We start from the raw sequence: 19,918 nt of genomic DNA on the forward strand, positions 1-19,918 counted from the left end.
CCACAGAGACTCCAGCCGCTGTTGAGCTCTGAAACCCGGAGCTCAGGTTTCTGCAGCTGGCAGCACTTCCTGCGCACGTGGTTGTCTAGGACACCGGTAGCGTCCATGACTTCCCACATATTACAGGACACGCATTCCACTCAACTGAGCTGCCCTGCCATATCTTAACTCTACTTCCCTTACGTTAACTTTGTTCTACTTTGGATTATTTATACTACTTTATCATATTGACCCTAAATTTCTCTTAGTCCTAGTGCTTCTCACCAAGTCTAGCTACTTGTTTAAAAAATTACGCTTTTCTGATTGACTCACCAGCACCTACTTACCAAGGCCACTGCTCTTCTTTCTGAAGAAAGACAGTGAAGGAAAGGAACACCTCCTCCCTCCTCACCAAACTCCCTCAGTCACCTCCGCTCTCCCAGCTCCTTTATTCAGGAACCCTCTCTACTTCCCTAGTTATGTGATTCACAAGAACACTGGTCCCAGCTCAGTTCAGGTGTAGACCGTCCCAAAGGCACAGCCCCCATTTTCACCAGTGCTGGTGCCAGTGCCCCACAAACTGGAACCCACTTCTCCCACACCAGTCAGTGAGACACATATTCATCTCTCTCATTTTCTGTACTCTAGGCCAATTTGCACACGGCTCAGGCTCAGGTAATTATAACCTTTAAGGTTCTGTTTTTCAATTTAGTACCTAGCTCCTCATACTCCCTATGCAGAACCTATTTCCTTGTTCCACCCTTTGTCGTTGGTACCTACACGGATCACGACCACTGGACCCTGCCCCTCCCACTGCAAGTTCCTCTCCTGCCCTGAGCAGATGTCCTGAACCCTGGCACCGGGGGGGCAACAAAGCCATCTGGACTCTCGCTGTTTGCTACAGAGAACAGTGTCAATCCCCCTCACTACACTATCCCCACTACATTCCTTTATGCTCCCCCCACTTGGATGGCTTCCAGTACCACGGTGCCGTGGTCAGTTTGCTCATCCATCCCGCAGCCCCCACTCTTATCCAAAACAAGCTGACAGAACCACAAACCTATTGGACAATTGCAGAGTCACACACTCCTGCCCTCCGGGTCCCCTTGCCTGCCTCGCTCGTGGTCACACCCTCCTGTCCCTGACCAATGACCAAATCAGAAGAGCCTATCCTGAGGGGTGTGACTGCCTCCTGGTATAAAGCATCCAGGTAACTTTCCCCCTCCCTGATGTGTCGCAGTGTCTGCAGCTCAGCCTCCAGCTCAATGACTCTGAGCTGAAGTTCCTCAAGCCGCAAACATCGGATAATCACCCAACAGTTAGCTCCTTTCCCTGTAGTAGAGCAAGAACCAATTCCTACAAGGTGAAAAAGATAGAAAAAGGAAACAAACACCTTATTCCCCTTCATCACCAGACTCCTCCACTCACCAAACTCCTCCACTCACCAAACTCCTCCACTCACCAAACTCCAAGTCTGCACTCACTCTCCTTAGCTGCACTAAAGAACACCTATATTTATAGCCAACTGAACTGGGGCTAGAGTAACCAGATTCAACCAGTTAGCTAATTAATTTCTCAGCTCTCACAGCAGAGAGTGAGTTTACCCTATCTAAGCTGCAAGAAAGAAAGAGCTTAGCCTGCTTACACAGTACTTTCCAGTTACAGACTAGATTAGATTTTAAGAGCAAAATTTAAGAACAAAATTAACTCTAAACTCTCTCACTCACCAAACTCCAAGTCTGCACTCAGTTTCCTCGGTTGCACTCCATTCAAGGTCCACTTCAAACAATGACTCTCTCTAAAGGAAGGGATTAAAAATGCAAAGTGCTGCACTTTAACCAACTGTCATTCTATCAAGACAATGGGAACTGCTAACCAGCCAGATACTTATCAGACATCCAAAGCCCCTGGTCAAGGGTGAAGTAACTCTATCTCCTATTGATTTCTATCTTGAAACATGTCAAAGGTTTTGGAGATGAAAAGATCATAAATGGGATTACTTGGTCTGCAACAATGACTGCAAGGCATGCTAATTGAATTCCTTTCCTGGAATATGCATATAGGAGTTTTAAAAACTGGTTCTGCCAAGCAGAAGCAGGAGGAGGAGGAAAAAGAAACATTGCAGTCATCTATAAACATGGCTGGAAGAGAGCAGTAAAAATATTTCTCTCTCCCTGAATCTAAAACAGTGTCTTCAACAAAGTGCAGACCTGAACCAAGTCAACTCCAGAATTCTACAGGAAACCAACAAGCTTCAAATAGCCTCAATGTTCAACAGTCTATACCTTAAAGAAAAGCAAAGGACTGAATCATGTATTCTTTTAACTTTTTATTGGACTTTAACTGTCTTACTTCTGATATCTGTGTGTGTGTGTTGCCACATTTTTTGGGTATAGTAACTAATCAACTTACTCTTTCTTTGACTCATGAAAACCTGGTTTGATTGGCTCCTTATTAACAAATAAATACACTTGGAATGGAAAAGGCTTTCATGGGGAAAATAAATTTTAAAACATTTGTTGCGACCAACTGAGGGGCTGAATAGAAAGGAGCCAGCTCATTCCTCCTCACCTGGTTGTAACACATGGAATAAGATGGACAGTAGCAGCATGGATACTAAGTTGGCTAAGTGACAGGTAAGAGAGAGTAGTTAGTCGTGATAGATTGTTTTGCAGACTGGAGAATGGTGTTCCCCAAGGGTCAGTATTAGGTCCCCAGCTTTTCTTGATATGTATTAACGACCTGGGCTTAGGTGTACAAAGCTTGGAAGTATTACGAACTGCGAGGAAGATAATGATAAACTTCAAAAGGACATAGACAAGTTGATGGAATGGGCAGACATGTGTCAGGTGAAATTTAATGCAGAGAAGTGTGAAGTGATATATTTTGATAGAATGCATGAAGATAGGCAATATAAAACAAAGGGTACAATTCTAAAGGGAGTGCAGAAGGAGGGGGACATGGGGGTATAAGAGCACAAATCATTGAAGGTGGGAGGACAGGTTGAGAAAGCGGTTAATAAAGTATACATGATCCTGGGCTTTATAAATAGAGGCATAGAGTACAAAAGTAAGGAAGTTACGGTGAAACTTTACAAAACACTGGTTCGACCTTAACTGGAACATTCCATCCAGCTCTGGGCACCACACTTTCGGAAGGATGTGAAGGCATTAGAGAGAGTGCAGAAAAGATTTACGAGAATGGTTGAGGAATGGGGAACTTCAGTTACGTAGAAAAATTGGAGAAGATGGGTCTGTTCTCCTTGGAGAACAGAACATTGATAAGAGGTTTGATAGAAGTGTTAAAGTTATGAGGGATCTGGGCAGAGTAAAAAGGGAGAAACTGTTTCCATTGGTAGAAGGATTGAGAACCAGAGATCACAGATTTAAGGGAATTAGCAAATGAAGTAATGGTGAAATGAGAAGAAACTTTTTCACGCAGCGAGTAGCTAGGATTTGGAATGCACTGCCTGAGAGTGTGGTGGAGGAAGATTCAATCCATGCCTCCAGGAGGGAATTGGATTATTATCTAGAGTTAAAAAATTGTAGGGCTACAGGGAAAAGATGGGGGCTTGCAGAGAGACAGGACCAACATGATGGGTCTCCTTCTATGCTGGAACCATTCCATGATTCTGTGAGAGGACAGGCAGGGTCCTAGTTTAATGTTTCATCATCAGTTCCCCTGTGAATCGCCGGGTGCCACATTTCTCACCAGCATTTTCAGCTTTCCCTCTTTTCCTCCCCTATGAGGTGAGGATTTTAGCCACGGTCCCTAAATCAGCCAACCTGTCAATCATCCCCTCCAAAGGACCGCCCCCTTTCCGTCAGCCGCAAAGGGGCGCATGCTTGAGCGCTGGTGTCAATCATCATTTTCCCCGCCCCTTATTTGGCGATGAAGTGGGCGTGTTCCCACCTGTGGTTTGTTGAGTGGCGGTGTCAATCAATGGGGCCCCGCCCCCTAATCACCTTATAAGGCTTCGGAAGGGGGGGCGGAGCCCGGGCTGAAAGATGCGCGTGCGCGGTGATGGTGGGCCTGGCTCTGGTTTGTGGCCTGGCGGGGCTGGGGATCGGGGCACTGCTACTCATCGCACTGGGCAGGTCGGGCGTTGGGTTACGCCGCTGGCTGGGCTTTCGACGCTGGCTGATGGCTCGCACCGAGAAACCGCTTTTCAGGATTGCGTAAGTATACCGGCCGAGGGGCTGATGATGAAAATGATGGCGGGCGGTCCTGAGGAGGAGGGGAGGGGAGGGGAGGGGAGGGGAGCGGGCGGTAGGTAGGTGCGCGCAAGCGCGGGCCCGGGGTTAGCGAGCTGTCAATCAAGCGGGAGCTGTCAATCAATCCCTCTCGGGGACCGCGCGAGCCACAACATCTTGCAACCAATGCAGATATTGCCCCCCCCAGCCCCGAGACTGTGGCAGCTGCTGTAGAAATGGGGATCTTCCTTTTTTTTTGTTGTTTGCCTCTCTCCTTTAATTTTTTTTTTTGGAAATATATACTTTATTCACAAAATATCTGAAAGAACTTTACAAAACATTTCTAAACGGCCATCACAAAAAGTGCTGTCAGATTCAATTTTAACCATGGTTCACCAGGTGCTTCAATACCATCAGTGAATATTACAGTCGTTTCAATATGGTCATTGCAGACAGTCAAAGACAGTGCAATGGTATTCCCTTTAATGAGTGCTCACTAGTTTCCTGGAGCCTTGCAAAGCACTTTGAGGCAATCTCTTTGTGCAGAGAGCATTCTAGACAAAACACACTGCAGTGCAGGCACAGGTCTGTCCCAAGTGTGTGCATTCCGGGCAGATGGCCCTCCGTTGATTTTGCCTTATGTTGGAAGTTCAATAAGGTGGGTGATGTTGGTGTTGGCGTGGAGATAATTCCCACCCATTGATCTTCTAATATTGCTGGGGACAACAGATTACATTACATACTTCTAAATGTCACAGAATTGTTGCAGCGCAGGAGGAGGCCATTTGGCCCGTCGTGTCTGCACCAGCTCTCCCAATGAGCAAATCGCTTTGTGACATTCTCCCGCCATCTCCCCATGACCCTGCACGCTTTTCCATTTCAGATAACTCTCCCTTTTGAATGCCTTAACTAAACCTGTCTGCACCACTCCCAGGCAGTGCATTCCACATCCTAACCACTCCCTGCGTAAAGGCCATAAGACGTAGGAGCAGAAGTAGACCATTTGGCCCCTTGAGTCTGCTCTGCCATCAGTGAGACCACGGCTGATTAAAAAGTTCTTTCTCCTATTGCTTTTGCCAATTACTTTAAATCTGTATTCATTGGTTCTCGATTCTTTCACGAGTGGGAACAGTTTTTCCCTGTCTACTCTGTCCAGACCCCTCATGATTTTGGATACCTCTCTGGATTAATGCTTCCTCTCAGCCTTCTCTTCTCCAAGGAAAACAGTCCTAACTCCTCCAGTCTATCTTCATAACTGAAGTTCCTCATCCCTGGAATCATTCTCGTGTATCTTTTCTGCACTCTTTCACAAAGAGGCCTTCACATCTTTCCTAAAGTGCAGTGCCCACAACTGGACGCAATTCTCCAGCTGAGGCTGAATTAGTGTCTTATACAAGTTCTGTGTAACCTCCTTGCTCTTGCACTCCTGTGAAAGAAAGGCAAGGCTTGCATTTCTGTATCTTTTTTCCCGATCTCAGAACCTGTCCCAAAGCGCTTAGCAGCCAATGGAGTATCTATTGAAGTTCAGTCATAGTTGTAATGTCAGAAACGCAGTGGCCAGTTTGTGTGCAGAATTTGTGCAATGTGATAATGACCTTGTTTTTACCAATGTTGATTGAGGGATGGCTACTGGCCAAGGGCACTTGGGAGGGGTGGAGGGGGAACAAAATCCCTGCTCTTCCCCAAAATAGTGGCTGTAGAATCTTTTAATTGCACCCAAGAGGACCTCAGCTTAAAGTCTGGCCTGAAGATGGCACCTCTGACAGTGCAACGCTCCCTCAGTACTGGCACTGAGAATATCAGCTTGCACCATTGTATTCTGATCTCTGGAGCAGAACCTTCTGACTCTGAGGTGAGCGCACTGCCCACTGAGGCAATACTGACAGAGTGGTTTAATCTACTGTATCCCACGACAGCTACTGGGGAATTAAAATTCAGTTAATTAATACATTGGGATAAAACGCTGGTCTCATTATAATGATCAAAAAATCTGGATTCCCACATCCCAAGAATGAATTAAAAAAAAACCTTTGCCCATTTCCCGACTTGCACCCTGTCCAGTTCACCAACACCAACATGTTGAACCTGAGTTGGCTCCTGGTCCAGCAAAACCTCAATATTAAATTTTCACCCTTGTGTTCAAATCCCTCCCTATCTCTGTAACCTCCTCCAGCCCCTACAACAGTCAAAGCACTGCATTTCTTTAATTCTGGTCCCTCGTGCATTTCCCCACTTCCCTTACCTTACCATTGGAAGCTGTGTTTTCAGTTGTCTGGGCCCCAAGCTCTGGAATTCCCTCCCTAAATCTCTCCACCTTGCTTTCCTTCTCTAAGGCACTCCTTAAAACCGACCCCTGATTGAGCTTTTGGTCCTCGTCATAATGTCTGCTCAGTGACTTGGGTGTCAAAGTTTGTTTCATAGCGCTCCTGTGAAACGACTTGAGACATAGAGGTGCTATATAAATGCAGATTGTTGTTATATCACAAAGACTGTCTCTTCCACCTTTGTAACAATGCACATGTCCCTACCTCAGTATTTCACCAATAAAAGTTGTCATTCCTGACTCAATTACTCCAGTGCTTTCTTGTCCTGTCTGTGATCCTTCACCCTCCTATATTCGTCTCATCCATAATTCATTTCCCACCAAATTCTGTTTGACTATTACCTCACCCTCCCCATCTTCACTGATCTACATTGCCTCCCTGTCCTTGTGTTTAAATGTTTATATGACCGTGGCCCTCCCTATCTCTGGAAGCTGTTCCAAATTTATGACCCCCCCACCCCCCTCTCTCTCTCCCCTGAACCCTCCATTCCTCTGACCCTGGCCTGTTGTGCATTTCCTGCTCCTGTGTTTCTTCCCTTCTCAGTTCCCTGCCCGAAGGTCAGTCAGACCCATGGTGCCATGTCGTCCACTTCGGGCAGGGTGAGGAGGCAGGTCTCCAAAGCACCACAGCCAGAACAGAGATGGAACCCCAGTACTGCAGGCATCAGCCTGATTCACACTGGCCGCCCAACCACCTACGGCTGTGTATAAGTTAGACATAAGTGTAAGTTATGGTAATAGTTGTTAATGTGATATTAAACTGAAGCAATGGTAGACTTCACTCGTCGGTTTTAGTAGGTAACCCAGTGAATGTCACAATGGCCTCCTGGTTCTCAGAAGTAATAGATACTGTTTGCTGGTTTTCTGTGATTGGAAGATTCTAGGTGAGACTGGAAGCTCAAGGCCGCTGTCCTACTTATCAAACCCATTTGTTACTTGGTGAACATAACTTCAGCAAGAATCGTAATTGTTGGTTACACTTCAGCAGCACATCCCAAACCCACAACCATCTAGAAGGACAAGGGCAGCAGATAGATGGGAACACCACTGCCTGGAAATTCCCCTCCAAGCCACTCACCATCCTGACTTGGAAATAGATCGGCCGTTCCTTCACTGTCGCTGGGTCAAAATCCTGGAAATCCCTCCCTAACAGCACCGTGGGTGTATCATTCGATTAGATGCAGTGCACACCAACACTCTCTCTGGACAATACAATGGAAAGTTTAATAAAATCTACAAATGTTGGAAATTGAAATTAAAAGCTGGAAATACTCAGCTGTTCAGACAGATTAGCATTTCAGTTCTTCATCTGGTCTCATTCGGATGTGTTTCTGAGGTTGGAGTTGAGCTGTGATGTAGGGTTAGAGAAGTCCTGTCCGTGCCGCATGCTGACCCTGACCTGGAACACTTGATGCTTCTTGTTATTCAGTTGCAGATGTTCACATCGTAGGCAAGGCCAGAATTTATTGCCTATCCCTGATTGTCCTTGAGAAGATGGTGGAGAGACACGTTCTTAAATACCATGGAATGGCTTGCAAGGTCACTTTAGACGGCAGTCAACCAACGTTGGAGTGGGTCTGGGGTCACATATAGGCCAGGCGGGGTAAGGAGGGCATATTTCCTTCCCTTAACGAGCACTACAGAACCAGATGAGTTTTACAATGTTATAGTGGTCGCATGATCATTAATAATGAGACTATCACAGAATCACGGTGCAGAAGAGGCCCTTCGGCCCATCGAGTCTGCACCGACATGTGAGAAACACCTGACCTACCTACCTGATCCCATTTACCAGCACTTGGCCCATAGCCTTGAATGTTATGACGTGCCAAGTGCTCATCCAGGTACTTTTTAAAGGATGTGAGGCAACCCGCCTCCACCACCCTCCCAGGCAGTGCATTCCAGACCGTCATCACCCTCTGGGTAAAAAGGTTTTTCCTCACATCCCCCCTAAACCCCCTGCCCCTCACCTTGAACTTATGCCCCCTTGTGACTGACCCTTCAACTAAGGGGAACAGCTGTTCCCTATCCACCCTGTCCATGCCCCTCATAATCTTGTACACCTCGATCAGGTCGCCCCTCAGTCTTCTCTGCTCCAACAAAAACAACCCAAGTCTATCCAAATTCTCTTCATAACTTAAATGTTTCATCCCAGGTAACGTCCTGGTGAATCTCCTCTGCACCCCCTCCAGTGCAATCACATCCTTCCTATAATGTGGCGACCAGAACTGCACACAGTACTCCAGCTGTGGCCTCACCAAAGTTCTATACAACTCCAACATGACCTCCCTATTTTTGTAATCTATGCCTCGATTGATGAAGGCAAGTGTCCCATATGCCTTTTTCACCACTCCACTAACATGCTCCTCTGCCTTCAGAGATCTATGGACACACATGCCAAGGTCCCTTTGTTCCTCAGAACTTCCTAGTGTCATGCCGTTCATTGAATACTTCCTTGTCAAATTACTCCTTCCAAAGTGTATCACTAGGATTTTGTTGCAGATTTTATTTGATTATTTAAATAATCTCCTCTCTGGGTCATTAGTCTTAGGCCTCTGGATTACTAATCCAGTAACATTGCTGCTATGTTACCATACTCTGCATGCTGGCAAATAGCCATTCATAGATTGGTTACATCACAGAAGGAGGCCATTTGACCTATTGCGTCAGAGCTTGTTCTCTGAAGCAGCAATTCATCTGGTGCCATCCCCCTGCCTTTTCCCTATAGCCTGGCCGAATTTTCCTCATTAGTTAATGATCCAATTCCCTTTTGAAAGCCTCAGTTGACCTTGCCTCCACCATGCTATCAGGCTGTGTATTCAAGATCCTAACCACTTGTTGCGTGAAAAAGTTTTTCCTCATGTTGCTACCGCTTCTCTTGGTCCTGTGGTTCTTGATCCTTACACCAATGGGAAGCTTTTTTTAATTCTTTCATGGAATGTGAGTGTCGCTGGCTGGGCCAGCATTTGCTGCCCATCCCCAATTGCCATTGAGAAGGTGCTGATGAACTGCCTTCTTGAACTGCTGCAGTCCATGTGGTGTAGGTACACCCATAGTGCTGTTAGGGAGGGGGTTCCAGGATTTTGACCCAGCGACAGTGGAAGAATGGCTATATATTTTGAAGCCAGGTTGGGGGGTGGTTTGGAGGGGAAATTGCAGGTGGTGGTGTTCCCACCTATCTGCTGCCCTTGTCCTTTTAGATGGTAGTGGTCATCAGTTTGGAAGGTGGTGTCAAAGGAGGCTTGGTGAGTTTCTGCAGTGCATATTGTAGATGGTACACACTGCTGCCACTGTGTGTCGGTAGTGGAGGGAGTGAATGTTTTGAGGTGGTGGATTAGGTGCCAATCAAGCAGGCTGCTTTATCCTGGACGGTTTTGAGCTTCTGGAGTGTTGTTGGAGTTGCATTCATCCAGGCAAGTGTAGGGAATTCCTTCACACTCCTGACTTGTGCCTTGTAGAGGATGGATAGGCTTTGGGAAGTCAGGAGGTGAATTACTCTCTGCAGGATTCCCAGCCTCTGACCTGCTCTTGCAGCCACAGTATTTGTATGGCTGGTACAGTCCAGTTTCTGGTCAGTGGTAACCCCCAGGATGTGGACAATGGGGGATTCAGTGATGGTAATGCCATTGAATATCAAGGGGCGATGGTTGGATTCTCTCTTGTTGGAGATGGTCATTGCCTGGCACTTGTGTGGCATGAATGTTACTTGCCACTTGTCAGCTGAAGCTTGGATATTGTCCAGGTCTTGTTGCATTTGGACATGGACTGCTTCAGTATCTGAGGAGTTGCGAATGGTGCTGAACATTGTGCAATCATCAGTGAACATCCCCACTTCTGACCTTATAATGGAAGGAAGATCATTGATGAAGCAGCTCAAGGTGGTTGGATCTAATTTCTCCCTATCTACTTTGTCCAAACACCTCATGATTTTGAATGCCTCTATCAATCTTCTTTTCTCCAAGGAGAAAAGTCCCAACTTCTCCACTCTTTCTTAGTGACTGAAGTTTCTCACCCCAGGAATGATACTCACCCTCTCTAATGCCTTCATATCCTTGCTAAAATATGAGGCTGATCCAGTGTTTTATACAGGTTTAACATAACTTCCATGTATTTATGCTCTATGCCACTATTAATGAAGCCCCAGATGTTGTATGCTTTATTAACCTCTTTCAACTTGTCCTGCCACCTTCAATCGTTTGTGTGCGTATACACCCAGGTTCCTCTGCTCCTGCACAATATTGTCTCTCCCTGATTTTCCTACCAAAATGAGCCACTTCAGACTGCTCTCTAGTAGACTTCTCCTGCCACTTGTCCGCCCATTCCACTGATCAGCCTAAGCCCTTTTGAAGTTCTACACTATCCTCCTCATGGTTCACAATACTTCCAAGTTTCCTATCATCCAAACATTTTGAAACTGTGCCCTGTACGCCAAGGTCTGGATCACTAATATATATAAGGAAGGCCTGCAGTCCTAACATCGATCCCTGGGGAATTCCACTACAGACCCTCCCCCAGTCCAAGACCATCCATTCACTGTCATGTAGAGATGACTCATTGGTACATAGTTAGTGCAAAGATAAACTTTTAATGTCACTCAAGTGTGACACTCCCTGTTTCTCTTTGCCATTTCCCCACCTACTAATATGCAATGCTCTGTTTTCAGGTACACCCTGTATACAAGGACCAGGCTAGGGTACATCTTTCACAAGAAGCAATTGAAGAAGACCCGAGATTATTATCCCAGCGGCCATTCCGTTGTCTGCCCCAAGGTTATTAACGGTAAGTTCTCTGATCGATCAAAGGAAGATTCCCATCCCACCCCAAACCTCCCCTGTCAACAGCTTTCTGAAAACCTCGCCAATCGGGTTTGGGGAAGTGTGCAAGATGGAGGTTTGGGGATCAACGGAAGTACACGTTTAACCTGCTAATGGATCTGGTTTTATTACCATTGAGCCAAAGACAGAAGGCGGTGGGTTTAAGCGCCATTCCAAAGACCTGAGCACGTGATCTAGTCCAGCACTTGCGTGCAGTACTGGTGGAGCACTGTGCTGCCTGAGGTGTCTCGCTGACCCCATCTGCCTGCCCAGCTGAGTGTAAAGAGATGGCATGTCTTCAGGGAAAGAACAGGTGAGTTGTCATGGCTGAGCAACTGAAACAGATGAACTGGTCACTCACCTTGTGTGCAAATTGGCTGCTGCGATTAGCTACAAAACAACAGTGACTACACTCCTGCAGTAACTTTTGACATTGTGAAGCTCTTTAGGGCAAGCTGAAGGATAGAAAAGTGCTCTGTAAATGTAAATTCTTTTTTTTGTTATTCCAGCCTGAGAATTTTGAGAAGCTGCAGCACTCTAGGAGAGTGCAGATTGGCTGGAACCTCCTGAAAAATCTTTAGGTTCTGTTGCGCTTGTGTTTGAAGGCACAGTCATTCCTGAAATAACCCACCCCTGACACTTGTTTTTATAGTCGTGTGTGTATACAAAAAGAACCAGTTTACAGATGGGTGTTTCCACCCACTGAGAACAATGACCAACCTGACAGGACCTCTGGGTGAGGAAGGGCTAAACCAACCAGTTATCTTCCCCCCGCCACCCCCACCAACCCTGTCATGGCAGCTGCTTCTCCTCTGAGTGTGGGTTTAAGGCACACTCCAAAGACTTGAGCAGAGAATCTCGACTGACACGCCAGTGCAGTCCTGAAGGAGTGTCACTCCATCACAGCTGCTGCTTTTCAGCTGAGGCGTTAAACTGAAGTTCTGTCGGGTGGATGTAAAAGATTCCATGGCCACTATTTCAAAAACAAATAGGAGAGTTCACACATGTGCCCTGTCCCTTATTTATCCATTAATCAATATCGTTAAAAGCAGATTATCTGGCCATATCATATTGGGTTGCTTTGGCTTCTGCATTTTGTACATTACAACACACTTCAAATGTACCAAAGCGTACCTAAATGTACCCAAGTAGAAATTCTGATCCTGACCCCTGCTGAAAGCTGTGCACGTGTGAAGAGTGGGATGAGGACTGTATTTGAGATGGCTCTTGTCAGAACAGCGTGCTGTCAAATCTCATTGAGAGCAGCTGGAACCTGTGGATCTATATTTCAGGCCCACGACAGCACCTACAGGAGGCGATGGGAGAAAATCTGCAATTATCTTAGAATCCCTGGTAATGGAGAGTCCAGTGTGTGTTTGCCACTCCCACCACCTCACTCACCCTTTCTCAGAAGGCACAATGAGAATTAAGATAGAAAATAGGGATTGGAAGTGACTCACTTCTGACTAGATGCTACTGTTCTGTTGATGAATATGAAAACCAAGTTCATCGCAGAGACAAAAGAATATCCTGGTACCCTGCCCAATGTTATACCGTGACAGACCTGTCCCCACCAGTACTGTACCCCAGTATTATACAGTGATAGACCTGTCCCCACAAGTACTGTACCCCAGTGTTATACAGTGATAGACCTGTCCCCACAAGTACTGTACCCCAGTATTATACAGTGATAGACCTGTCCCCACAAGTACTGTACCCCAGTATTATACAGTGACAGACCTGTCCTCACCAGTACTGTACCCCAGTGTTATACAGTGATAGACCTGTCCCCACAAGTACTGTACCCCAGTGCTATACAGTGACAGACCCGTCCCCACCAGTATTGTACCCCAATATTATACAGTGATAGACCTGTCCCCACCAGTACTGTACCCGTGTCATAAAGTGACAGACCTGTCCACACCAGTACTGTACCCCAGTATTGTATGGTGACAGACCTGTCCCCACCAGTCCAGTATCCGTGTATTATACAGTGACAGACCTGTCCCCACCAGTACAGTACCCCAGTGTTATACAGTGACAACCTGTCCCCACCAGTACTGTACCCATGTTATAAGTGATAGACCTGTCCCCACCAGTACTGTACCCGTGTCATAAAGTGACAGACCTGTCCACACCAGTACTGTACCCCAGTGTTATACAGTGACAGACCTGCTCCCACCAGTACTGTACCCCAGTGTTATACAGTGACAGACCTGCTCCCACCATTATTGTACCCCAGTGTTATACAATGACAGACCCTTCCCCACCAGTATTGTACCCCAGTGTTATACAGTGACAGACCCGTCCCCACCAGTATTGTACCCCAGTATTATACAGTGACAGACCTGTCCCCACCAGTACTGTGCCCCAGTGTTATACAGTGACAGACCTGTCCCCACCAGTACTGTACCTGTGTATTATACCAGGACTGGCCTGTTCCTACCAATACTGTACCCCACTGTTTGAATTGACAAAGCAGGTAAAGTTGGGCTGTAGAGAGTGAGGAACAGTAGTGATGGATGGCGGGGGTGGTCGTTGGGTGCGGATTGGGGAGTATGTGCTCAGCGGCTTCACCGTTTTTGCCCATGTGATCTGTCCATTTTGCCTTCAGGTGTGAAAATTCTTCCAGTCCCCATACTGACAGACAATTATGGGTACTTGATCATTGACTTAGACACAAACATTGCCGTCGCTGTTGACCCTTCTGATCCACTGATTGTCCAGGTAAGCTGCTCGTGTTCCCTGTATAAATGGATGTTGCCTCCTGTCCGGCTTCCTTAACCAGGCAACACACCCTCCCTGGTACAGCATACAGGGTTAAAATCTGCCAGCAGGCTCTGGCCCATGGTGCCATGCTGGGAGGTGTGTGGTATTAGGGACTAGAGTGAGTTCTTTCCCAGGCCCTGGGGAAGTAACTGGCTGCCTGCTCACTGTACATGAAATAGGTTGTGTGAAGTTGATTCTGGATATAGGGTTGCATTAGGTTAGACCCTCTCTTTTAATCATGGGTAATGGATATTTGAATCCAGGCTAAAGCAGTTGGGTGGTTCCTCAGTATCTGCTGACTAAAGATCCTGTGTGAAGTGTTTTGGGGAGGATCATCCAATCCCAGCTTTACTCTGTATCTAACCCCGTGCTGTACCTGTCCTGGGAGTGTTTGATGGGGACAGTGTAGAGGGGGCTTTACTCTGTATCTAATCCCGTCCTGTACCTGCCCTGGGAGTGTTTGATGGGGACAGTGTAGAGGGGGCTTTACTCTGTATCTAACCCCGTGCTGTACCTGCCCTGGGAGTGTTTGATGGGGACAGTGTAGAGGGGGCTTTACTCTGTATCTAACCCCGTGCTGTACCTGTCCTGGGAGTGTTTGATGGGGACAGTGTAGAGGGAGCTTTACTCTGTATCTAACCCTGTGCTGTACCTGTCCTGGGAGTGTTTGATGGGGATAGTGTAGAGGGAGCTTTACTCTGTATCTAACCCTGTGCTGTACCTGCCCTGGGAGTGTTTGATGGGGCAGTGTAGAGGGAGCTTTACTCTCTATCTAACCCCATGCTGTACCTGTCCTGGGAGTGATTGATGGGGACAGTGTAGAGGGAGCTTTACTCTGTATCTAACCCCGTGCTGTACCTGCCCTGGGAGTGTTTGATGGGGACAATGTAGAGGGAGTTTTACTCTGTATCTAACCCCGTGCTGTACCTGTCCTGGGAGTGTTTGATGGGGACAATGTAGAGTGCAGAAGAAACTATTATTTAATTAGTTTCATGCTGATACGGGATTGGAAAAATGGACAAGTTGCTGGCACACATTTCATTGAGCCTACTAAGGCCTCAAAAGAAATAGACAATATAATGTGTTTTACTTTGACTCTTCAGGCATATCTTGAACAGGAGGGTGCGACTCTGGAAGCTATTCTTACAACACACAAACACTGGTGAGTTACGAGTTTCTCTCTAATTTTTATAGTCAGTTCTATATTCTGTGATTTTATTTCTCCATCCTGTCTTGAAACAGTGATTTGTGTTGAGCTGCAGTCTGATAATCACAGTGGCTTTATTCATTGTCATGACTGATGCAGTTGGTGAAGCGGAATTATTTAAAAATCCCAGAGGGAAACTTTAAACAACTGTCATAACCTATAATTTTAAGTGTTTGAGATGCAACCCTAAATTTAGGAACCAGACCGCCAGCTCTCGCGGTTTTACATTGAACTAAATGAAACGTTTTATTAATTTACACAAATTAAAATATATATACACATGGTTACAAATTACTATCATAACTTTTAACAAATTCCCAAACTAATCTCCATTAAGTCAGTAGCAACCCATAGACTTAACCAAATACCAGGCAAAGCATTTTCACTTTAGGAATTCAAAATGAGGTTCTTTTCACTTTGGTTCCTGTGGAGCCAGTGGGAGGCTTACAGCTGCCTTTTGATCTCGCATTGCCTCTGCCCTGCACACCCGAAAACTGCTGAAGTTATACCTACCACTACTGATTGAATGTTAATTCTCATGGTTATCAAAAATCTCTGAACTGAACCTCTCTAACAATAAAACCCCTTTCATAGTACCAATTTTATTAGCAATATAAACATATGGCTTGGTATCTGCTAGATAGGTATCATTTTTCACCCCATTTCTTGAATGTCCTATTCAAAAAATGCAAATGCACACCATCTCTCTTACGTATCAAAACTAGTACACGTCAAAGCACCCAGACTAACTGGCTTTAATCTGATTTAGGCACACCCACAGACTAAACCTCTATTTTAAAAGAAAAATATTTTCCAATAATACATACATTAATAGCTTCTCGACAGCTATTGGACTGAAGAGGCATCACAACTGAGCCTGAGCTGTCGCCCACACAGGTCTGTTTTCCAGTAAAGGATTGCAGTGTGGAGATCAGAGTTAGATCCCCTCCTGACCCCCTCACCCACGGGTACTGAGGACAGTGCTGATCCGGTTTAAGTCAGGTAATCTGTGACACACTGGGGATAAACACAGGACCATGTGGGCTGTTTGGGTTCGCACAGCAGCCTTTTCCCATTGGGAGAAGTGGGACACTCTTACTAATGAACCCTGGAATCTAATAGTTTTCTTAAAAATTGTAGTGCAATGGGTTCCCAAGCCATGGGTCGTGATGACTGATGGGGTCACGGGATGAGCAGTATGAGTTGTGAACTTCGAAATGACAATGGTGACTGTGGTGGGACAGTCCTGGCATCCATTCAGTGGCCCTTTGATATGCACATACAGGTTTTTATCTCTTTCTGTGAATCGAACAGCACCTCCTGAAAGACCTTATTCCAAAGACGTCATCAGTACCTGCAAAACAATCATTTAAAAAACCTTTGCCCCCTAGCTCTCTCCACCACCCCCCCCCCCCCCCCCAAACAACAGAATAGCTACAGTCCCTGCAGCTCTCAAGCCCCTATCCCTATCCCACCCCCACCCCCAAACCGGGTAGCTCCCAACCACATCCCCCAACTCAAACTGGGACAGCTCCCAATCCCCACTCCTCCTCCCTCCCCCCCAACTGGGACAGCTCACAACACCCTATCCCCCCCCCATCTCTTCCTCCACACCCCCCCCCCCCCCCCCCCCCCAAAAACTGGGACAGCTCCCAAACCCCGCTCCTCCCTCAATTGGGACAGCTCCCGACCCTGCTCCCTTCACTGGGACAGCTCACAACCCCCTATCCCCCCCATCTCTTCCTCTCTCTTTCCCCCCCCCCCCCCCCCCCCCAAAATTCAAACTGGGACAGCTCCCAATCCCCGCTCCTCCCCCCACTGGGACAGCTCCCTTCCACCCAATGGCCCAATAGAATCGGATGTATTTTAGGTTATTTCTTTTTCTCTCCTTTCTCTTTCTCTCTCTGCTGCTCTGCCTGCCATTCGCAAAGGAACAAGAGTAGGCTGCGTAGTCCCTCAAGTGAGATCATGGCTAATCTGCAACCATATACCCGTCATTGTCCCATATTCCTTAATACCTTCTGTTAACAAACATTACCATACTTAGTTTAAACCTAGCTTGCTCCCTCGTTCTCTCTTTTGTTTCTGTAGGGATCACAGTGGTGGAAACAAGGTACTGAAGAAAATCTACAAATCTTGTAGAGTGTATGGTACCTCCAGAGATAACATTCCTGGACTCACAAAGTAAGTACTGTGTGGGTGTGTGTCTTCTGTGATCAGGAAGAGCACTGGGTGATGGCATCATTTGGGGAGTATAAAAGAAGCTTATTTTCTGTACAAGAGCAAAATATTGCGAATGCTGAAAATCTGAAACATGAAACAAAAAAATTGCTGGAATAACTCAGCAGATCAGGCACCATCTCTGGAGAGGGAAACAGAGTTAAGGTTTCAGGTCAGTGATCATTCATTGGTCATCTTGACCCGAAATGTCAGTTCTGTTTCTGTCCACAGATATTACCTTATTTTTCTGCATCTGAAACAAGAATGGTCCTGTTCAAGCCCCTGCGATGATATTGAAACCCTGTATATCCTATCCATTTGTAAAGTCCAGTTATTATGACCTTCACAACATCACCTGGCGTTACCTGAAGAATAATAATTTGCAGGGTTACAGGGAAAGGGCAGGGGTATGGGACTAGCTGAGTTGCTCTTGCAGAGAGCTGGCATGGAGGTCACAGGCCGAATGGCCTCCCTTTGTGCTGTAACCAACCCCCCCAGTACTGTCGCCTTTCATTCCCTCCGTGCTCCACTTAACCCGTCCCCAACTTGTCTAAAACTTGGCCAGTCTAGTCAGTGTCACGTGTTATGTCCATCCCGCCCAGCCTTTGTTGACCTTTTCTTCTCCTCCCCAAACACTGAAATGAAATCCTTGGTTGACAGATCTCTTTGTGACTTCAAACTTCCCTCAGCCATTGGTCAGCGACTGTCGGGGAACCTCCCACTTCCCTTCCACTCCTCTGTCAGTCTCAATCTGGCTTTTCCCCATAATGAAGAACTCCATCAAACCATTTCTCTGTGAAATGCCTTCCAGTGTTTTGTTACATGATCAGTAACTGCGCCATAGAAATGCGCACGCTCTCTCTCTCTCTGTGAAGTCAATAAAATCAGGCATCCTGTTTGTTTTCGTTTCCTCCTCTGAGGAGAAAGCAGTGACATGATTTATATAGCACATTCCATGTCCTTGGGCTATTCCAAAGCGCTTCACAGCTAATGAATTATTTTTGATGTGTAGCCGTCGATTTTTGGATGAATAGGAAAACCAATTTACTGGCCATGACCCACTTAATAGCGATGAGATGTGCAGCCAATTCATCTGTATTCGTTGATGTTGGTTGAGGGGGTAGATGCTTTCCAGGAAGCAGAGGGACTTGCCTGCTCTTCTTCAGATGGTAACGTTGGAACAGAAGGAGGCCATTCGGCCCCTCAAGTCTGTTCCATCATTCAATTAGATTACGGGTAATTTGGAACTCTACTCTATTTTTCCACATTTGATTACAAGGATGTCGAGGATTATGGGGGACGGACAGGAAAGAGGAGTTGAGGCCACAATCAGAATGATTGAATGGTGAAGCAGGCTCAAGAGGCCGAATGGCCTACTCCTGCTCCTAATTCTTGTGCATTCTTATGATTGGATTCTTTAATGCCTGCCTTAACAGACTGCTGGCACTTAGGTCCTGATCTGAAAGATGCCGTTTTCACCCGTGGGCGTTGCGCTGAAGTGTTGGCTCAGGTTGTTTACTTGTGAAGGGGTGAGAGTAGCTGCCCTTGATACTGAGGTAGGAATGAGTCGAGTGTGGCACCCAGGAGCCCTGGTAAACATCGATCAGGATCAAGGGGAAAAGTCTCCAGAGGTTGGACTCATTCTTGATGCATATAATTTGGGCATGGTTGTTAGAGGTCTAGGATATACTTGGGGCTTTCTCAGATGTATCCTCAATCTAACCATCTCCAGCTGCTTCATCGGTGACGATTGTCTTTAACTCAGAGCGGGGTGAAGATGCCACAATGTTAAGCTATGTCTGCACTTCCTCCAAGAATGAAACAACCCATGCCAGCCTACAGCAGGAACTGGGCAAGCCCCGATATCTCTTCCGGCCTTTAACAGAACCATTATCATCAAATCCTCAGGTGTCACCATTGACCAACAGTGTAACTGGGCAGCCATGTCAGTACCGTGCCCGCGAGCAGGACAGAAGCTGGTGACATGTCACATCACCCACTCCCCGACTCCTAAAAGGCTCTGCATCATTGAGAAGGCTTAGGCCACCAGTGTCATAGGAAACTTGCAATCTGTCTCTCCTGGCTGGCCTCTCGTCTTCCATGCTTCCTAATCTTGAGCTCATCCAAAACTCTGCTGCCTGTATCCTAACACTGACCAAGTCCCATTCATCCATCATCCCTTGTGCACACAAAGCTACATTGGCTCCCAGCACAGCAACATTTCAGTTTTAAAATTCACACCCATGTTTTCAAATCCTTCCATGGCATCGCTTCTCCCTATCTCTGTTACCCCCTCCAGCCTTACACCACCATCCCCCCGACCTCTTCCCCGAGATCTCTGCCTATGATTCTGGCCTCTTGAGCATTCCCAGTTTTTCTCGCTCCACCATCGACGTCCATGCCTAGTTCCTAA

At 46.6% G+C, this 19,918-nt stretch overlaps 1 protein-coding gene across 2 annotated transcripts in view; it reads left to right on the forward strand.

Annotated features, from left to right (window-relative positions):
- The first annotated feature begins 3,982 nt into the window (after positions 1-3,982).
- pnkd (PNKD metallo-beta-lactamase domain containing) overlaps positions 3,983-19,918 on the forward strand; it is a 29,516-nt gene continuing 13,580 nt past the window's right edge. For both annotated transcript variants that reach the window (XM_078552669.1, XM_078552671.1), the window contains exons 1-5: positions 3,983-4,157; positions 11,159-11,274; positions 13,924-14,036; positions 15,182-15,240; positions 17,377-17,469. In XM_078552669.1, coding sequence (XP_078408795.1) covers positions 4,003-4,157; positions 11,159-11,274; positions 13,924-14,036; positions 15,182-15,240; positions 17,377-17,469 — 536 coding nt within the window. In that variant the 5' untranslated portion in view covers positions 3,983-4,002. The remainder of the gene's footprint in view (positions 4,158-11,158; positions 11,275-13,923; positions 14,037-15,181; positions 15,241-17,376; positions 17,470-19,918) is intronic.

The sequence above is a fragment of the Cetorhinus maximus genome, chromosome 11, assembly GCF_964194155.1.
Source record: "Cetorhinus maximus chromosome 11, sCetMax3.hap1.1, whole genome shotgun sequence".
NCBI classification, from domain to species: Eukaryota; Metazoa; Chordata; class Chondrichthyes; order Lamniformes; family Cetorhinidae; genus Cetorhinus; species Cetorhinus maximus.